This window comes from Trifolium pratense, linkage group LG3 (assembly GCF_020283565.1).
Source record: "Trifolium pratense cultivar HEN17-A07 linkage group LG3, ARS_RC_1.1, whole genome shotgun sequence".
Lineage (NCBI taxonomy): Eukaryota > Viridiplantae > Streptophyta > Magnoliopsida > Fabales > Fabaceae > Trifolium > Trifolium pratense.
In genome coordinates this window covers 17,769,874-17,791,280 of record NC_060061.1, presented here as the reverse complement: position 1 = coordinate 17,791,280, position 21,407 = coordinate 17,769,874, and the positions used below count along the sequence as shown (strand labels likewise).

General features: G+C 35.9%; 1 protein-coding gene, 1 long non-coding RNA gene and 1 pseudogene across 2 annotated transcripts; 2 read left to right on the top strand and 1 right to left on the bottom strand.

The window, feature by feature from the left end:
- Positions 1-5,765: 5,765 nt before the first annotated feature.
- Positions 5,766-6,481, bottom strand: LOC123913028. The gene is made up of 3 exons (XR_006811525.1): positions 6,452-6,481; positions 6,265-6,357; positions 5,766-5,785 (listed from the first exon to the last, which is right to left on the bottom strand). It is a non-coding gene; the product is annotated as an uncharacterized LOC123913028 (long non-coding RNA).
- A 5,249-nt stretch (positions 6,482-11,730) lies between these two features.
- On the top strand, positions 11,731-19,360 carry LOC123917104 (cytochrome P450 CYP82D47-like). Its single transcript, XM_045968734.1, has 2 exons — positions 11,731-13,062; positions 18,555-19,360. The coding sequence occupies exons 1-2, from the start codon at positions 12,106-12,108 to the stop codon at positions 19,185-19,187; spliced, it is 1,590 nt and encodes a 529-aa protein (XP_045824690.1). The 5' UTR covers positions 11,731-12,105; the 3' UTR covers positions 19,188-19,360.
- Positions 19,190-20,396, top strand: LOC123914695 (annotated as a pseudogene).
- Positions 20,397-21,407: the final 1,011 nt, after the last annotated feature.

Sequence of the window (21,407 nt, the reverse complement as noted above, 5' to 3'; positions counted from 1 at the left end):
TATAGAATTATTGTAATATTTTGCAGGCACTAATTCTAGCAGGTACAGATACTATATCAGCAACATTGACTTGGACTCTATCTTTACTTCTTAACAATCGCGAAGTCTTAAATAAAGCAATTCAAGAATTAGATACACAAATTGGTACGAAAAAGATGGCTCAAAAATCAGATTTGACAAAGTTGGAGTATCTTCAAGCAATTATCATGGAAACATTGCGTTTGTATCCACCCACGCCACTTAGCTTGCCTCATGTGTCCATTGAAGACTGTATTGTTGATGGATACTACGTGCCGGCTGGCACACGTCTCCTAACTATTAGACTATTATTTTATTTGATTAGTCAATAATTGTATTTGATTAGCAATTATTGTATTTGATTAGTCATAATTGTATAGAAACATAGTATGGAAACTCTCTTTGTATATAACCCAACACAAAGCAATGAAAAGGCAAGGCCAATATTTCTTACATGGTATCAGTAAGCATCAGGTACTGATCCTAAACCCTAACCTTTGCCTACCACCACCGGCGGCATGTATCTGTAACCAATTTCTCACTCTCTTGATTTCATGGTTATCTAAGCTTCTTGTTTCATCACCGACTCATCATATAATTCATTCCCTACATCATGTTTAATAAAACTTGTGATTTGTCAAACTTCCTTTTGATCACCAAACAACACTTTTGACCACCGAAACAAATAATACAGTGCACTCTCATTGTACTTTTCTTTCTTCTTCTTCCCTAACCTGCGCTGCAAACCTCCCTCATATTATTCCCTAGCCGTCGATCTGTTTCTCGCCGCCGCCACCGCCTGCAGTATTTCCGATTGTGACTATTTCCGATCGTGCAAAACCAATTCCGCTGTGCCTCTCATCCGGTCAAGTGCTTCCCTTCCCTCCTCCGTTCGTGTGAAGATTTATCTGCGCTGCCACTGTATTTCCCACTATTTATGTAATTTCAAAACGCGTGTTTCTGAGTTGTGGTGGAATATACAGTATAAAAAATAAAAATAATAATTGCTTTCATGACAACTCAACGCTATAAGCGCAACAGTCGCGGTAGAGGCCGTTTCCAGCCTCAACATCAGTGGACTCAGTCTCCTTATCAGCAGCCTCTATGGACCACTCCTGCTTATCCCATGCCACAACAACATTGGGCATATCCATGGACTCCACCGTGTCAATACTTGACATTCGGTGCTCCCTATCAACAATCAGGCATACTAGGTCCCAAGCCTCAGCAGGCTCACATGGCAACTCCTCCTTATATAAACAGTCAACAAAGCTCATCTTATTCCGCTCCGACTGACATTCAGGCTGCTAAGCATAGTTTCTCCACCTCTCCTCCTGATGATCAATGGTATATGGACAGCGGAGCGACTTCTCATATGACGGGCAATGGAGGTAATCTCACATCTTATTTTAATATGAGTAATAATATTACTGTTGGAAATGGTCATCATATTCCTGTTATTGGTTGTGGACATGCATCTTTACCGAACTCCTTAACTTTAAACAATGTTTTACATGCACCGAAACTTATAAAAAATCTTGTTTCTGTCAGAAAATTTACAATTGATAATGATGTATCTGTTGAATTCGATCCTTTCGGTTTTTCTGTGAAAGATTTTCAAACAGGAACACTTTTAATGAGATGTAATAGTTCTGGTGACCTTTACCCTGTTCCCACAAGACCAAACACAACAACATTACCACCATCTGCCTTTGCCGCTTCATCTACCGAGTTATGGCATAGTCGTTTAGGACATCCAGGAGCTCCCATTTTAAATTCTCTTCATCGAAATAAAATTTTGCTATGTAATAAGTTTCAAAATGATTTCTTTTGTCACTCTTGTCCACTTGGGAAACAAATAAAATTGCCTTTCTATAATTCGTTGTCCTTTACTTATATGCCTTTTGACATCGTTCATAGCGATCTTTGGACTTCTCCGGTATTAAGCTCCGGGGGACATCGCTACTATGTGTTATTTCTTGATGATTTTACTGATTTTTTATGGACTTTTCCAATCTCAAACAAATCACAAGTACATTCTATTTTTTTACAATTTCGTGCTCACATTAAAACACAATTTGAGCGTGACATAAAATGTTTTCAATGTGACAATCGCAAAGAATATGATAATGCTCTCTTTCATAAGTTTTGTGAACTAAATGGAATGTCTTTCAGATTCTCCTGTCCTCACACCTCCCCTCAAAATGGAAAAGCCGAAAGAAAAATTCGTACAATCAATAACATAATCCGAACCCTCCTTGCTCATGCTTCTGTTCCACCTGTTTTCTGGCACCATGCTCTTCAAATGGCCACTTACCTACACAACATACTTCCAAATAAGAAACTCACTCTCCAATCACCCACCAAAATTCTCTACCAAAAAGACCCATCTTATTCATACCTTAGAGTTTTTGGGTGTCTTTGTTATCCCTTAATTCCTTCCACCACTAGGAATAAACTCCAACCTCGGTCTACACCATGTGTCTTTCTAGGATATCCGTCTAATCATAGAGGTTATAAGTGTTATGAATTGTCAAGTCGCAAAATCATTATCTCTCGGCATGTTATTTTTGAGGAAAATACGTTTCCCTTTTCCACCATGAATGCTCCTACAACGACTAACTATAACTTCCTAGATGACGAAATAAACCCACTTCTTACCTCACAAATGTACACCACACCTACACCGGCCTCCTCTCCCAACATAAGAGTAACCCAATCATCACCAACAACTCAACAAACTCCTTACCCTCAAACCACGAACCAAACAACCTCCCCTCCCTCAACAACCCCCTCAGCCCAACAACCTACACCTACAGCTAAAACATCTTCTCACTCTCAAACAACGATCTCATCTACAAAAACAACACCTACCACCTCCTCTCCACCTACTCAGACACCTATTACCCCTCCTGCACCACTTTCACCTCAAATGACAACCCGAGCACAACATGGAATTGTCAAACCCCGTATACTTTTCAACCTACATACATCAACCCACAATTCTATCTCTCCTTTACCTACAAATCCCATTGATGCATTAAATGATCATAATTGGAAAATGGCCATGAAAGAGGAATATGATGCTCTTATTGAAAATAAGACGTGGGAATTAGTTCCTCGTCCCTCTAATGCTAATGTTATTCGAAGTTTGTGGATTTTCAGGCACAAAAAGAAATCTGATGGTTCTTTTGAGCGATACAAAGCTCGACTTGTAGGTAATGGTGCAAATCAACAATCCGGTGTTGATTGTGGTGAAACATTCAGTCCGGTCGTCAAACCAGCCACTATCCGCATGGTACTTAGCATTGCACTATCTAAGTCATGGTGCCTTCATCAACTAGATGTCAAGAATGCTTTTTTGCATGGAAATCTTGATGAAACCGTGTATATGCACCAGCCTCCTGGATTTCGTCATCCACAGTATCCTGAGCATGTTTGTCTCCTCAAGAAGTCTCTATATGGTCTCAAACAAGCACCTCGTGCCTGGTACCAGAGATTCACTGACTATGTTACCACACTAGGTTTCTCTCACAGCATCTCTGATCACTCTTTATTCATTTATCATCACGGTAATGATACTGCTTATATCCTTCTATATGTGGATGACATAATTCTCACTGCTTCCTCTGATGCTCTTCGTGACTCTATTATGTCTCAACTTAGCTCTGAATTTGCCATGAAGGATTTGGGTCCTCTGAGTTATTTTTTGGGAATATCTGTCACTAAACATTCAGGTGGTCTTTTTCTGTCTCAAAAGAAATATGCAGAGGAAATTATAGAACGAGCAGGCATGTCCTCTTGCAAGTCATCACCCACACCAGTCGACACCAAGGCAAAACTCAGTGGCTCTTCTGGAAATCCATATCATGACCCAACCGAGTATCGAAGTCTTGCCGGTGCATTACAATATTTAACTTTTACAAGACCCGATATCTCTTACGCTGTGCAACAAGTGTGCTTATTCATGCATGACCCTAAAACACAACATATGTCAGCTCTGAAGCGTATCATTCGGTATATTCATGGCACTCTTGATTTTGGCCTTCACTTATATCCCTCCTCTATCAACCAATTAGTGTCTTACACTGATGCGGATTGGGCCGGTTGCCCAGACACCAGGCGATCTACCTCTGGCTATTGTGTCTATCTTGGTGAGAATTTGATTTCATGGTCTGCCAAACGCCAACACACTCTTTCTCGGTCCAGTGCAGAAGCCGAGTACCGCGGAGTAGCTAATGTCGTGTCTGAATCTTGTTGGATCAGAAACTTACTACTAGAACTACATTGCCCAATTACAAAAGCTACTCTAGTCTATTGTGATAATGTGAGTGCAGTTTATCTATCCGGCAATCCAGTTCAACATCAACGCACCAAACACATCGAGATGGATATACATTTTGTGCGTGAAAAAGTTGCTCTCGGCCAAGTACGAGTCTTACATGTTCCCTCTCGTTACCAGATTGCTGACATATTCACCAAAGGACTTCCGTTGCAACTCTTTGAAGATTTTCGTGATAGTCTCAACATTCGTCAACCTCCTGTCTTGACTACGGGGGTGTATTAGACTATTATTTTATTTGATTAGTCAATAATTGTATTTGATTAGCAATTATTGTATTTGATTAGTCATAATTGTATAGAAACATAGTATGGAAACTCTCTTTGTATATAACCCAACACAAAGCAATGAAAAGGCAAGGCCAATATTTCTTACACTAACAAATCTTTCAAAACTCCAACGAGATCCTATGATATATTCAAATCCGTTGAGCTCGTTTGGTGCGCAGGATAGGGAGACAGGATATGATAAAACAATCCTATCATATTCAAATCTCTTGTTTGGTGCACCAATTGGAAAGGATAAAATAAACCTATTGCTTATCCTATCCTACTTAGCCTTTGTTATTTTAATCCTTATTTTAAGCTGGGTTAGGAACATGATAGGATAAAATAAACATGTTCCTCACTTCGATTCCCACTGAATGCATTTTCATGATTTTTTTTTTTTATTTTTACTTTTTGGGTACATATTTTGCTTCGTATATAATATAATTTTATATACTTTTTTTAACGAAATAATTTTATATACTTGATATGTACTACCTGAAACCTTTTTTTTAGATAGAGTGATATTTTTTTTATTCCCGTTGAGATATATTACTATGGACCTGTTGCTTGATTGCTCAACACACACTAATCTTTATATACTTTTCTATTTTAATTTTAATTGATACCTGTTATTATTATTTTATAATTAATATTCATTAATATTCTTATAAAAAAATATTCATTATTATTGTTTATTTTTTTAATTTATGGATTGTCATGATACTACTCGTCTTGTATTTGTTAAGTAGTTGATAATATAATTTAAGTACGGTTTGATAAAAATATTTGACAATATATTGTTGCTTTATCGTTTTTGTTGATTTCTTTTATGAAAGTTTTAATTTGATACAATTTAAATTTTGACAATATATTTCTTTATGTTTTTTATGTCACTACAAGAAAACAATGATTTACTGGCGGCCAAAAGCCCTCAGTAATGCACAATTTTCGTCAAAAATACATGCATTACTGACGGCCATGGACCCTCAGCAAAATACTCGCCGGTAATGGTTACTGGCGGCCCAGGACCGTCACTAAGTATTATAAATTAAAATTACATTACTTACTTGGGTGCCGGGTAGAGTTACTTGGCGCGCTCCTAATTAACCACAAACTCCGCTCCTAACCCACGACCTCCGATGACCACGAGAATTTGCTAATAAAAATGGTAAACAACAAATATTAGAACATATACATTTAAATAACAAAGCAAAAGCCAATTGCCACCATGTGTAGGGTTCGAGTCCCTGTTGCAATATTTTTGAATTAATTTTCTTGTTCAAAAAAAATAACAAAGCAAAAATTTTAACTTTTTCTTTTTAAAAATACACAAACTGTTAAAATTTATCTTTTTAAAAAAGAATTTTTTAAAAATTTCGGTTTTAAAAAAAAGAATATAAATATACTGTTTTTTTTTTAAAAAAAAAACTTTTTTTAATTTTTTTTTTACTTTTTTCGAAATAATCAAATTTAAATATATTTGTTTTATTTTTTTTTTCAAAAACAATAATTTTTATACATAGTGATAAGAAAATATTAGTAACAAATTACAAAATACTAATTAATAACTATTACTAAGCATACGGTAAAAAAAAACTATCACTAAGTATTATAAATTAAAATTACGTTACTTACTTGGGTGCCGAGTAGATTCTTACTTGGCGCGCTCCTAGCCCACGAACTCCGCTCCTAACCCACAACCTCCGACGACCACGATAATAAGACTTGCTAATAAAAATGGTAAACAACAAATATTAGAACATATACATTTAAATAACAAAACAAAAATTTTAACTTTGGAAAAGTAAAACACAACACTTACCACTTTTTGGATGAAAATATGAAAGTTGAAAGTATGAAATTTAAGAGAGAAGTTAGAGAAAATTTAGAGAGAGAATGAAAATGTAAAAATGAAGTGAAAGTGGAATGAGTTACATATAGGAGAAGTAGGAGAAGTGAATAAATTATTAAGTGTAAGTGCAAGTGACCGTTGCATTCTTTTTTCAAATTTCGAACATGCATTATTGGCGGCCAGCAGGCGCCAATAATGCACAACAGTCAAAGAATACTGACGGCCTGTAGCCGTCATAAAGTAACATGCATTACTGACGGCCATGATGCGCCATAAAAGCTCAACGGTTACAGGAAATACTGACGGCCTGTAGCCGTCACTAATGCCTACGCGCTTTTTTGCAATACTGACGGCCTGAAGCCGTCACTAATGACCAGTCAGAATTTTTTCGTTCTTCAAGAAAGGAAAAATGCATTACTAACGGATGAAAGCCTTCACTAACGTAAAAATACATTACTGAGGGCTTTTAGCCCTCAATAAATTTGGTCAACAATATCATGTTTTCTTGTAGTGTGTGTATAACAATTTAAATTTTATCGATGCATTTTTCTACAATTAAATGAAATTATTTCACAATGATAATTTTGTCATTACTTATTTTATATTAATTGAAAATATAAATTTATTTATTTTATAAACAAATATATTTGTTTTACAAGAATCATGTTTTCATTTAAATAAACATGTATCTTATCATGTCAATATTAAGTTTGCACCAAACACATGATATGATAAAATAATGATATCATCTTTCTTATCCTGTGTGCACCAAACACATGACAGTATATATGCTTATCCTGCCACTATCATATCATATCCTTATCCAGCTTTTTATCCTATCATATCTCTATCCTATCCTGCGCACCAAACGGGCCCTAATACTATTTGTCTTTAAATATAAGACTTCGTTGATTAAATTACGGAAATTAAGAAAGTTGATAATAATAATAATAATAAATTTATTGATAGTGAATGTTGTTCTTACAAATTTATCTTTTAAGAGAGATTATTTTTTCTCAAAAAAATAATCTTTTAAGAGAGAATTTATTAAATTATGCTTTATCATAGTATTTTTTTTTATTAAGAAAATATTGTCTAGCATTTATTAATGTAATGTAGAAAAGAGATAAAATAATTGGTAATTCCTACGCTACTCCTTGATAATTTGGGGTATTTAATTTGCCCAAACCAACAAAAGAGAATAAGTCACGTAATTAGTAGATTTGCATATGATACACACAACTAACCAACTTTTTCGTTCACAAGCAAAAAATTTGTTCTCATTGATTGTTGAGTAAATACACTCAAATTATCAAGGGGTAGCTAGTGTAGAAAAAAAAATCAAAATAATAACAGGGTATGTAGGTAAAAAAATAATAAATGTGGTTGAAAATTGAAAGAGTCTCTAAGACTTGAATTTTTATCAGGGTCATGTTAACCGGTGTCTCCGGGACACTGGTTAACCAAAAAACAAAAATTTTAAATTGAAAATAACACTTTTTAAACTTTTGATGAGTTGATTGCACAAACTTCAATGTCATATTACTATATTTGATCCTTAACCAGTGCATCGAAAGCACCGTTTAGCATTTTCTTTTCTCTCAAAAGTGTTTTTACCTTTTTAGAGAGCAAACTAGCACAAGATGTTCAAAGCTGCAGCTAAAACTAGTGTACAAATACAAGAATACGAGGGCCATCCAAAACAACCAGAGACATAAAATTCTTAAAATTAAGAGTTAGCTATAATTCAACTCAATAAAACTGATTTGTATGATAAAAATTGTCTTTATTTATAAACTCATATATACAGATCATCTGACATCTGTTGTTAGACTTCTTACCAATAACACACACTACAAACCCTTTCCAAAAAAAACACACTACAAACCTGCAATAAAACAGCAAACCACCCCTTCACTAGACAATGCTAAGCCAATCTAAGGATGCACACAAAAGATATGAAGTACTAATTATAGTGCCTGAGGCCCGAAGGGAATGCTAGCACAAAACAGATCCAAGACCAGGATTATTTTTGTGAGGTTTTCTCTCCCGACTCCCCGTCTTTTTTTTTCTACTCCTTGAATTTCCGTTTTTGTTTTTGGGGTACTTCGGTTTGTACGAACCGAATTTTTTTGTCATGCTCAAAAATTTCGGTTAATAAAAACCGAAATTTTGTGTTCCAAATTTTGCGTTTCGTCTGTGTTCCAAATTTCCTGCATAAATTCAGCATCAGACCCTCAACTTTCACAATTTATTTGAAATACTAAACGATGTCCGATTTGAGTAAACGACCACTCGTTGAAAAGCTTAGGGTCTCAAGATTACAAATATAATTTTTTTTAGGGTTAACTATCCAATTGGTTCAGTTTGACCAAATAATGGGTACTGGTACAGAAATAGAGCACAACCTTTTCTCAAACTTGTAGGTAGATTTTCTCATACTATACTTAATAAAATTTAACAATTCTGGTGTCAATTCTGTAGTAAATGTTGTCTTCTTTACACTAGATTAAAAATAGTTAGCATATGACTTATATTCATAGAGATATGCTAAATATACCACAGGTAGCTCTACACGAATTTCGGTTTATATAAGCCGAATTTTTTTTCCATGTTTAACAATTTCGGTTTGTAGAAACCAAAATAAGTTGGCCAAATTTTTTCAAAATACGAGGGACAAAATGGGATTTTAGGGGGTATAAAAGAAATCCTGGGGGTCGGGAGAAAAAACGTCTTTTTTTGTAAGCAATATCCCCGATAGATAAAGCTTTCCTTTCAATTATAAGTACTGAACAGAACAGTATAGGCCAGTACAAGACATAAACAGTACATGACAAAGTTTATGGTGTTGAACAAATTTTGTCTTTGAACGATGTTTGGTGGACAAAAGGTTATTTTGGTACTTTAGACAACTTGTACAGATGACAAAAAGTTGTACTGTGGTTCTGTGGACAAGAATTTAGGTTTTGGTCCCCAATTTATCCGGTCCCAAAAACAATTTTGAAATCCCTTATTTTAAAGCAATAGTAACTCTTAATTTTAGAGCATCCACCGTTGCAATTTTCTATTTAAGCACCCTATGAACAAAGATCATAATTTTGTACGGCGCTGCACACTTCGGCAACAAATTAAGCGCGTTTCTGAGATTTGAAATTAAAATCAACAAAGTTACTAAATTAAAAATTCATAAAAAAAGTCTGTTCAAATTAAATATTCTTTTTCGTCCGCAAACAGTTAACACAAACACACACAGGTAATACCAAATGAGTTAGGTCTTAAAAACAATTGAAATTAATTTATATTTGAAAGTGAAATTGAAGTTGTCCGGTCCCAAAAACAATTTTGAAATCAAATAAAATATAACTGAAGTTGTCCTATCAAATCCCTTATTTTGAGCAATAGTAACTCTTATTTTTAGAGCATCCACCGTTGTAATTTTCTATTTAAGCACCCTATGAACAAAGATCATAATTTTGTACGGCGTTGCACACTTGGGCAACAAATTAAGCGCGTTTCTGAGATTTGAAATTAAAATCAACAAAGTTACTAAATTAAAAATTCCTAAAAAAAGTATGTTCAAATTAAATATTCTTTTTCGTCCGCAAACAGTTAATACAAACACACACAATACTGGTAATACCAAATGAGTTAGGTCATAAAAACAATTGAAATTAATTTATATTTGAAATTGAAATTGAATTTAAACTAAAAAAATTTATGTTTGATGTCAAGTTGGTCCTTTAGTCAAATTTTTTCTACGCGGTTAATGGATTTGCTTACACGGACAATTTAGGAGGGTACTATCTAAAAGTTTAGAAGGAATTAACTCAAATAGTTAATGAACTCTCTTTATGACGAATTGTTCAGAGGAACCCTAGTTTGATTCCTAATACCAATAATTTTTTTGTCAGACTTTATTTATCTCGTAGCCGAATCTTAAATTACTGATGCATCTTTCTCATGCAAATCAAAGGTTTAAAAACCCAACAATAAAAAATATATAGAACCTCATTGAATAAACCACTAGAGTTTATTATGTTAATTAAGAAGTAAAATAATTGTAAATTGTAGAAAAAGAAGTGAAATAATTAAGATTATGTTGATAAAGAAATGTAATTGATGTAGTTAAATATTTAAAGATGATCTTATGAAAGGGACAAAAAAAATTGCTATCGAGAGTCCTATATTTTTGTTAGAGAATTTTTTTTTATTGCGAGAGAATCTTACCGTATTTTAATAGGCTAAATTGCAGTTTTGGCCCCCCACGTTTCATAATTGTGCGATTTTAGCCCCCCACGTTTCAAATGTGCGATTTTGGCCCCCTACGTTTCATAATTGTGCAATTTTGGCCCCCCACGTTTTAAATGTGCGATTTTGGCCCCCCAAGTTTCATAATTGTGCGATTTTGGCCCCCCACGTTTCAAATGTGCGATTTTGGCCCCCCACGTTTGCCCCCTTTTACATTTCTTGGTCCTCGTTTACTATTTTGACTAAAATTTGCTGACATAGAATTTTTTTTACACGTGTCTTAATTGTATTGGCCAACCAAAATTTATTATTATATTTTTAAAAAAATAATAAAAAATCAAGGAAAGGTCACGTGACTTTTTTTTTTGGGGTTTAATTTATTTTTTTTAACAAATTATAAAAAACAACAATAAAAAGCGTTATTTTAGCAATCAGATGTTTTTTTATAAATCAACGCTTTTTATTGTTGTTTTTTTATAATTTTTCAAAACTAAATAAATTACACCCCAAAAAAAAAAAAGTCACCTGACCTTTCCTTGAATTTTTTTTTAAAAGAAATAATAATAAATTTTGGTTGACCAATACAATTAAGACACGTGTAAAAAAAATTCTATTTCAGCAAATTTTAGTCAAAATAGTCAACGGGGACCAAGAAATGCAAAAGGGGGCAAACATGAGGGGCCAAAATCGCACATTTGAAACGTGGGGGGCCAAAATCGCACAATTATGAAACGTGGGGGGCCAAAATCGCACATTTGAAACGTGGGGGACCAAAATCGCACAATTATGAAACGTGGGGGGTCAAAACTGCAATTTAGCCATTTTAATAATAAGTTGTAATTTTTTATTAAAAAAATTAACAAAGTTGAGATAATTAAATAAAGCCGCCTTAAAATTTATTAAATAAAGTTGAGATTATTAAAATAAGTTTTAGTTATCACATATGTCTATGTTTTTTAATACTATAGATATATATAGATATTAAATAGAACTTCATAAATGAAGCAAAATTCAAACTCTTCTTCTCTATCCGATTATTATTCTTTTGAACCGGTAAGCACAAGTCGTAGGAGTAGAAAATACAAACCACCGCCACAACAAAACTACTACAGTATTTAATTAATTCCAACCAACACTAATCCCTACCTAACTACACTTGCAAAAGTGCAAAACAAATCGAGAAACTGCTAACTAATTGGGAAAAATACAAGGGATCTGGATTGCCGCATTAACTGCATCAAATTTTTGTCCAAATACAAGCCATGTCAGAATCTAAATAGCTACACCAGATAATATATCAAGCCTACAGGTTGACACAAAACAGAGTAAAACCAACCAACCAAACCACAACAGAATAGAATACCATCCAAAATATTATGAATAATTTGCTCTCGCCATCAACCCTGCCATTTACCATATGCGCCACGTTGTTGTTTCTCTTCATTCTTTATTGGCTACGCAGAAGCAACAACAGTAGTAATACTGGTGTAGCTTCAAAGACACTCCCACCACCACCGGAAGTCGGCGGTGCTTTGCCTTTAATCGGCCACCTCCACCTTTTAAGCGGTTCCCAATCACCTCACGTCGTCTTGGGGAAGTTAGCTGACAAATATGGACCAATCTTTACCTTCCGTTTGGGTGTTCATCGAACTTTGGTTATAAGTAATTACGAAATGGCAAAACAGTGTTTCACCATAAACGACAAAGCATTTGCTTCACGTCCTAAATCCGTAGCCTTTGAAATTCTAGGCTATAACTTTTCCATGTTTGGTTTTAGTCCCTACGGTTCTTATTGGCGCACCATGAGAAAGATCGCCACCGTCCACGTCCTCTCCACTCAACGAATAGAGATAATGCTCAAACACGTGATGGAGTCTGAGGTGGAAACAACAATGAAAGGTAGTTACGATTTTTGGCAGAAGATGAAGAACGTGGGTAATCCTGAAAAGACAATTACTGAAATGAAAAAATGGTTCGGGGATATAGCTATAAATGTTATGTTTAGAACGGTTTTAGGAAAACGTTTTGACGGTGATGATGAAGAGAATCAACGGATTAGAAAAGCACTTAGGGACTTGTTCGATCTCACCGGTTCATTTGTTATATGTGACACGTTGCCGTATTTGAGATGGTTGGATTTGGATGGAAAAGAGAAAGAGATGAAGAAAACGGCCAAAGAGTTGGATGAATTTGTTAGTGTTTTGCTCGATCAACACAAACGTAATAGGAACTCTGGCGGTGAACTTGACTTCATGGATATACTCATTTCCACCGTTGATGATCATGATTTGGACGGTCGTGATTCCGACACCGCAATCAAAGCCACTTGTCTAGTAAGTTCAACTCTTCAAGAACATTTTCTCAACACAATTTTGTATTGAAAAAATTATTATTTATATTTTGAAAAAAATATATTACACTAATTTTAAGACTGTTTTATTATATTTTCTTCTTTAATTAGTGTCCAAAAATACTAGTTAATATTTCTCTTTGTTTTTTATGTTTATCATATGGAAGAAAAAGACCATGACTTAAATAAATAAAATTTGATTAATAATTTTTTTTATTTCTTCACATATTTATTTCAAAAGGTAAATTAGTTACCACAGAAAAAAATGTAACAAAACATCCATCAATATGGCTTTTTTTTCTTTTTTGTTAGATAGTTTAGTTGCTAGAATTTTCACTTTTAAGGTGGATAAATAGGATGTCCGAAGTTTGAACTTCAATCGCTACATATAAAATATGTTATCTCTACCAATTGAGTTAAGCTCACGAAGACTTAAATGATATGACTTATTCAAACACTTTGCTTCATTCAAAAATTTATTATATTCCTTTTCTTTGATGGGGAACATATCTATCTAATTAATTCTAGAGTGTTCTTCCTTTGGCTAGCTAGCCCGTGCTTATAGTTGTCGGCAAATGTGTCTTTATGCTTTGGTAGTGTATTGTCTTTTTTCAAAATTTTAAATTATCTCCGGTGAAAAAAAAAATGTAAATTATGTTCTGTTTTTAATTCATTTTTACAGAAAAATCATCTTTATCTTATAAAAAAATCATCTTTATAAATAAAATATACAATAAAATATTTATTTTCAAAAGCAAGAATATCTTATACTTTGTTTAAAACATAAGATTTTACCAATAATACTGAAAAACATTATGCTATTTTAAAACTCTCAAATAAATATATTTTTAAATATAGAGTATAGTTCCTTGGTAACTAATAGACGAAATTCAGTTGTTCCCACTGAACCAGGCGTTATTAGGAATGTTGATACACCGCTTTTAGCCCTCTCTGCTAGGTCCAATCTGAGAGAAAGTAGGCAGATTACCCCATTGTTAACTGATGTGGTTCACCCTGAGCAGATGGAAAATCATATGGAGAAAAAGCGCAGACGTGCTGAAGTTATAACTCCTGCAGCAACAGATGAGCAATTTAACCAGCATTTTTTATCGGCAGGTCCTGGCAGTTCCCAGGACTGCCGGGACTCATGAATATTCTTAGTTGGAATTGTCGGGGCTTGGGCGGCCCGAGCGCAATTCCTAATTTGCGGAAGCTTGCCCGAGAACATAAGCCGGATATTTTATTCTTGTCTGAAACATTATCTCATGCTAGACACCTTGAACCTATTCGGGTTACATTGGGTTACGATTCTTGTCTGGCTATTGATGTGGAGGGGCAGAGTGGAGGTCTAGCGGTGTTCTGGAAGGATAATAATAAATGTAGCGTTTTAAATTATTCGAGAAACTTTATTAATATGTTAGTGGAGGATGAGCAGAAGGGGGAGTGGAGGTTAACATGTTATTATGGATACCCGGAGCGTAGTAGACGGAGACAGGCATGGAATCTTTTGCGAGAGTTAGTTAATATGTCCCCTGTACCCTGGTGTATAATTGGTGATTTTAATGATCTACTTTCACAAGAGGATAAAAAGGGCATTCACCCACATCCCAATTGGTTATGTATGGGATTCAGACAAGCTATCGCTGACTGTAATTTGATCGATATTCCTCTTGCAGGACACCCATTTACTTGGATCAAAAGTAGAGGTACACCTCATGTTATTGAAGAGCGGTTGGATAGAGCTATGGCTAGTACGAGTTGGCTGCATCTCTTTCCTGACGTAAGACTATCTAACCTCTTGGCTTCACATTCAGATCATAGTCCAATTTTACTCCAATGCTCTCCTACTATAACAGTCCGCTTCAATGGCGCCTTTCGGTTTGAGAATAAATGGCTGAAGGAACCGGATTTGGAAGAGACGGTGATTGATGGGTGGGGTGTGAATGACAATGTTGCGATAGTTGATCGTGTTGCTCGGTGTGCTAACAAGTTACAAAGGTGGGGCAAAAGGAAAAGAGTGAAGTTTAAACAAGAGATAGCAGAATGTGTCCGGGAGATGGAGGCGTTGAGGGATAATCAGGGGGAGGAAGAGAGTAAGAGGTTTCAGGAATGTTCTGATAAGCATGCTACTTTACTGGTTCAGGAGGAAGGGTACTGGAAGCAGCGAGCCAAGATGCATTGGCTTCAAGAAGGTGACTTGAATACTCGATTTTTTCATATGTCCGCTTCAGTTCGTAGTAAGAAAAAAAAGATTACCAAACTCATGGATGAAGCAGGTACTGCAGTCCATACTCAAGAGGATTTGTGCCGGGTAGCTAAGAACTATTTTAATGCTCTCTTCAGAAATATAAGCGGCATTCATGAACCCGTGCTTAATCTTATCCAGCAAAGGGTGACAGAGGAGGATAATCATTTACTTATGGCACCCCTGACCAAAATTGAATTACAACAAGCTTTATTTCAGATGCATCCGGATAAATCCCCAGGTCCTGATGGTTTCAACCCAGCTTTCTACCAAAGGTTCTGGGAACATTGCGGAGACGATATCTTTGTAGCTGCATCTTCCTGGTTAGATAGGGGGTATTTTCCTTCTAGCCTTAATGAAACTAATATTTGTCTCATCCCCAAATGTGATAATCGTACTTCGATGAAAGATTTGAGACCTATTTCTCTGTGTAATGTCCTCTACAAGATAGTTTCTAAAGTGCTTGCTAATAGGTTGAAGCTTTGTCTGGATAAATGTGTTTCCCAGGAGCAGTCAGCTTTTGTCGAAGGTCGGTCGATCCTTGATAATGCCCTTATTGCTATTGAAGTTATACATGCTATGAAGAGAAAGACTAGAGGATATAGAGGTGAGTTAGCATTAAAAATTGATATTAGTAAGGCTTATGACAAGGTGGATTGGGGATTCCTTCGTGGTATGTTAGTCAAAATGGGGTTTGGAGAGAAGTGGATACAATGGATGATGATGTGTGTGAGTTCTGTTAACTATTCAGTGCTTATGAATTTTGACAAGGTTGGTCCTATTACTCCGGGAAGAGGTTTACGGCAGGGAGACCCATTGTCCCCTTATTTATTTATTCTTGTGGCGGAAGGACTGACCGCTCTAATACACCAAGCTGTTAGACAAGGAGACATTCATGGTGTGCGAATTTGTCGAGGCGCCCCGAAAGTGTCTCATCTCTTGTTTGCAGATGACTGTTTTTTATTTTGCAGAGCTAATGTTGCTGAGGTGACCCAACTCTTAAGTATTCTACAAACTTATGAACAGGCCTCGGGTCAGGAAATTAACCTGTCTAAGTCTGAGGTGTTCATTAGTCGCAATATGTCACAGGCGGCTCAAGCTGATTTAGCCGGTATACTTGGTGTGCGACATGTGTTGGGAACAGGTATTTATCTCGGCCTACCGTCTATGGTAGGTAGAAGTAAGAAGGCAATTTTTTCCTATATTAAAGACCGTATCTGGAAGAGGATAAATTCATGGCGAGGACGAGCCTTATCGAAAGCTGGAAAAGAGATTATGATAAAGTCAGTGCTTCAAGCCATCCCAGCTTATGTTATGAGTTTGTTTATCCTCCCTTCTTCTTTTATTGATGATATTGAAAAAATGATAAATGCCTTTTGGTGGGGAGGTGGTAATGGTAATAGTAAAGGTATTCATTGGTTAGCATGGGAGAGACTTGCTTGCCCCAAAGATAAAGGGGGTTTGGGTTTTCGGAATTTTGAAGCCTTTAATATGGCTATGGTAGCAAAACAAGCATGAAAAATTTTACAAAATCCAGATACATTGGTGGCTAGGCTTATTAAAGCAAGGTATTTTCCACGATCTACTTTGTTGGAGGCGTCCTTGGGCTATAATCCTAGTTTTGCATGGCGTAGTATCTGGAAAGCTAGACAGGTTCTTTTACTTGGGTGTCGGTGGAGGATTGGTGGTGGTGACAAGATACACGTCATGTCGGATCCTTGGTTACGTGGGAATGGAGAACGCTGGATTCCTTCGCCTCAACCTGAAGGAATGTATAACTTATTTGTTAGGGACCTAATGATAGATAATTATAAAGCTTGGAATGTGACTAAAATTCGTATGTTATTCCCAGTCCAGGTGGCAGAGAGGATTATTGCAACACCTCTCATTGGGTCAGTTTATGTGGATAAAATGGTTTGGGAGGAGGAACGAAATGGGTGTTACTCTGTCAAATCCGGGTACAAGCTTGCTATGAAGTGTATTTTCCGTAATGATAAATACCATGTGAACGGCAATTGGAAAGAAATATGGAAAGCACATGCTCCACATAAAGCGCGTCATCTTCTTTGGCGGTTATGTAGGGGATGTATTCCAACGAGGCGTCGGTTATTAGAACGTCATGTTGATTGTGATGTTCATTGTCCATTATGTGAAGATGAGGTAGAAGACGATGTACACGCTTTTTTCACCTGCGCTTCTGCTCAATCTAGTTGGCAAGCAGCTGGACTATCAGCTGTCTTGGGTTCCGCAGCTTGTCAGCAAGGTAGTGCGGCAGATAGAATGTTTGCCTTGTGTCGGAATGAGGATTACGCTATTATAGGTAGAGTGGCTATGTTGTTATGGAGTATATGGCATAACCGGAATGACAAAATTTGGAACGATAATGTTAGAAGCCCAATCCAAGTTGGCCGGACTGCGTTTGAGCAGTGGAACGAGTGGATTGCCGTCCATAAATTGCGAGGTAACGATGATCATGATGTCCCGCTTGCCAGCACCATTCGGTGGGAAAAGCCTCGCATAGGATGGTTAAAGTGCAATGTAGATGCAGCATTTTTTGTCGGTGAAGGTAGGACCGCAATGGGTGCTTGTTTTCGTAATAATTCTGGTGCGTTTATGGCTGGAATTACGCAGTGGCAACAAATGACTTTATCAACAGAGGAGGGTGAAGCATGGGCACTATTGCAAGCTATGAATGAAGCTAAGAATAGAGGTTTTGAAAGCGTCCAGTTTGAAAGTGACTCTCAAGTGTTGGTTGATGCTATTCGTACCAAACGGCGAGGCAATTCAGAGTTTCTTTCAATCGTTAATGAAATTATTCTTGTTATGTTATCATGTGTGAACTTTGAAGTTAAGTTTATTAGGAGACAAGTGAATTCGGTTGCTCACACTTTAGCTAGGGCGGCCAATTCCTGGACTAGTTTCCATAGATTTGAGATTATTCCTTCATGTATTGAGCTTTTGATAATTAATGAAATGCAGTAAGTTTGTTTGGTTCAAAAAATATAGAGTATAGTTCCTTAATTGTTTTTAAATAATAACTCTCGAGTTATTTTTCACATTTGAGCTCGGTAACAAGAATTTAGCCTTGTAATTGTAAGGTATAAAGTTAAAATTTCAACAAGGATCATTATAAAATGGTCAATACCACTTTAATTAATAAACATTTCCTCCATCCCAATTTTATTTATAAAATGTGTAATAATAGAAAATTTTATTGTAATATTTTGCAGGCACTTATTCTAGCAGGCACAGATACTACAGCAGGAACATTGACTTGGGCTCTCTCTTTACTTCTCAACAATCGTGAAGTCCTAAACAAGGCCATTCAAGAATTAGATACACGAATTGGTATGGAAAATATGGCAATAAAAACAGATTTGACAAAATTGAAGTATATTGAAGCCATTATCAAGGAAACATTGCGTTTGTACCCAGCCGCACCACTCAATATTCCTCATGAGTCCATTGAAGATTGTACTGTTGGTGGATACCATGTGCCTTCCGGGACGCGTCTTTTAACCAATGTTTCGAAACTTCAACGAGATCCAATATTATATATAGATCCGTTGGAGTTTCGACCAGAGAGATTTCTCACAACTCACAAGGATGTTGATGTCAAAGGTCAACATTTTGAATTGATTCCATTTGGTTCGGGTAGAAGAATGTGCCCAGGAGTCTCATTTGGTCTTCAACTTATGCAAATAACACTCGCTACTTTGTTGCATGGGTTTGATATAGTGACTCTAAATGAAGGACCAGTTGATATGGCTGAACAGAACGGCCTCACTACTATCAAAGCCTCTCCACTTGAAGTCATTCTCACTCCACGTTTGTCTACCCAAGTTTTTAGTCAAAATCTATGATCATGGCTATTGTGATTCTACTAAATTTACCATAAATAAGATCGTTTATTTTGCACCAAAAGGACATTTGGCTTTATTCTGGTATCCAGCTCGCTGTCATTATGTTAAATTGTCAAATAATTGGGGAGTGATCTCTTTATTAATTTTGAAAATATTAATATAAAATTTAAAAATCATAAAGTAAAATCCTAAAAATATATTTGTGATGCTCCAATTTCTTAGGGATTGGTTGTCCTTGTTTATAGTATTGTTTGTGGTGTTTTTTGTTTGTTGGCACTTTGCATGTGTTAGGAAATAAAAGAGTTGAAGAAGAAACCAGGATTGTTGTCAAAATCGACAATCGAAGAATAAACACTATCTGAAAATTGTTACAACACATAGACTTCACTCTCAACCATCCCATAATCCCAGTAAATCCACACTCTCTAAATTCAATATTTGAACTACATCTCACAATACTCTAAAACAAGAGCTAGCATAAGAGGAAAAAAAAAAAAATACAAGTATAAATTTAAAGTATTTCCAGATGCTACTGCTTCATGTGTTGAAACAAGAAAGTTGAGGTCTCAACACATAGACACTCCCACCACCACCACCAGAAGTCGGCGGTGCTTGGCCTTTAATTGACCACCTCCACCTTTTAAGTGGTTCCCAGCCACCTCACGACATCTTGGGGAAATTAGCCGATAAATACGAATCAATCTTCACCTTACGTTTGGGTGTTCATCGAACTTTAGTTATAAGTAATTGAAAAGGCAAAACAATGTTTCATAGTAAACGACAAAGTCTTTGCTTCCCGTCCAAAATCTATAGCCTTTGAAATTATGGACTATAACTTTTTCAAGATAGTTTTCAGTCCCTACGGTTCCTATTGGCGTACAGTGCATAAGATATTCACCATCAACGTACTCTCCGCCACACAAATTAGATATGCTTAAACATGTTATGGAATCTAAGGTGGAAACAACAATGAAAGAGAGTTATGACTTTTGTGTTAAGACGAAGAATGAAGGTAGTTCTAAAAGGACAATTACGGAAATGAAAAAATAGTTTGGAGATATAGCGATAAATGTTTTGTTTAAAACAGTAGTTGGAGACCGTTTTGACGGTGGAGGGGAAAAGATCAATGGATTCGAAAATCGTTTAGAGTGTGTTTGGATGGGGATTCTAGAAATTGAAGGGATTTTAAAAACTAGGCAATGCAAATGATTCAATTGAATCCCCTTCATTTTAAAATTTCATTGTTCGGATAAAGTGGTGAAATTCCATCAATTGTAAAATTCTTTGTTTTGGGTAATGTAATTAAATTTCTTTCATTTAATTTTATTTATCTTTAAAAAATCGACCATAAACCCAATAAATCAGCCGAAAACCTAAAATTAACCGTAAACCCAAAATTGACCTGAAACTCAAAATCGGCCGAAAACCCAAAAAATCGGCCCAAAACCTAAAATCGACCTGAAATTCAAAAAATTGGCCGAAAATCCAAAAAATCGGACCAAAACCTAAAATCGACGGTAAACACAAAAAATCGGCTAAAATACCTAAAATCGGGCAAAAACCCTAAAATCGACTATAAACCCTAAAATCGGCCGAAAACCCAAAAAATCAGCCATAAACCTAAAATCGAACCTAAACCCAAACAATCGGCCGACAAACTAAAATCGACCAAAATATCCTAAAATCGGCCAAATAACCTAAGATCGGCCGAAAAACCTAAAATCGACGTTTATAGTCGATTTTTGGGTTTTCGGTCAAATTTAGGTTTTCGGCTGAGTTTTTTGGGTTTAGGGTTGATTTTAGGTTTTTCGGCCGATTTTTTGGGTTTTCAGTCGATTTTAGGTTTTTCGGCCAATTTTAGGGTTTATAGTCGATTTTAGGTATTTGACCGATTTTTTGGGTTTTCAGTCGATTTTAGGTTTTTCGGCCGATTTTAGGGTTTATATTCGATTTTTGGGTTTTGGCCGATTATCTGTTTTTTAGCTGATTTTTTGAGTTTTCGATCAATTTTAGGTTTTTCGGCCGATTTTGGGGTTTATAGTCGATTTTTTAGATTTTGGCTGATTTTAGGTTTTCGGACGAGTCTTTTGGGTTTCGGGTCGAATTTTGGTTTTTTAGCATATTTTTTGGATTTTCGGCCAATTTTAGGGTTTATAGTCGATTTTAGGGTTTTTTTTGCCGATTTTAGGGTTTATATTCGATTTTTGGGTTTTGGCCGAT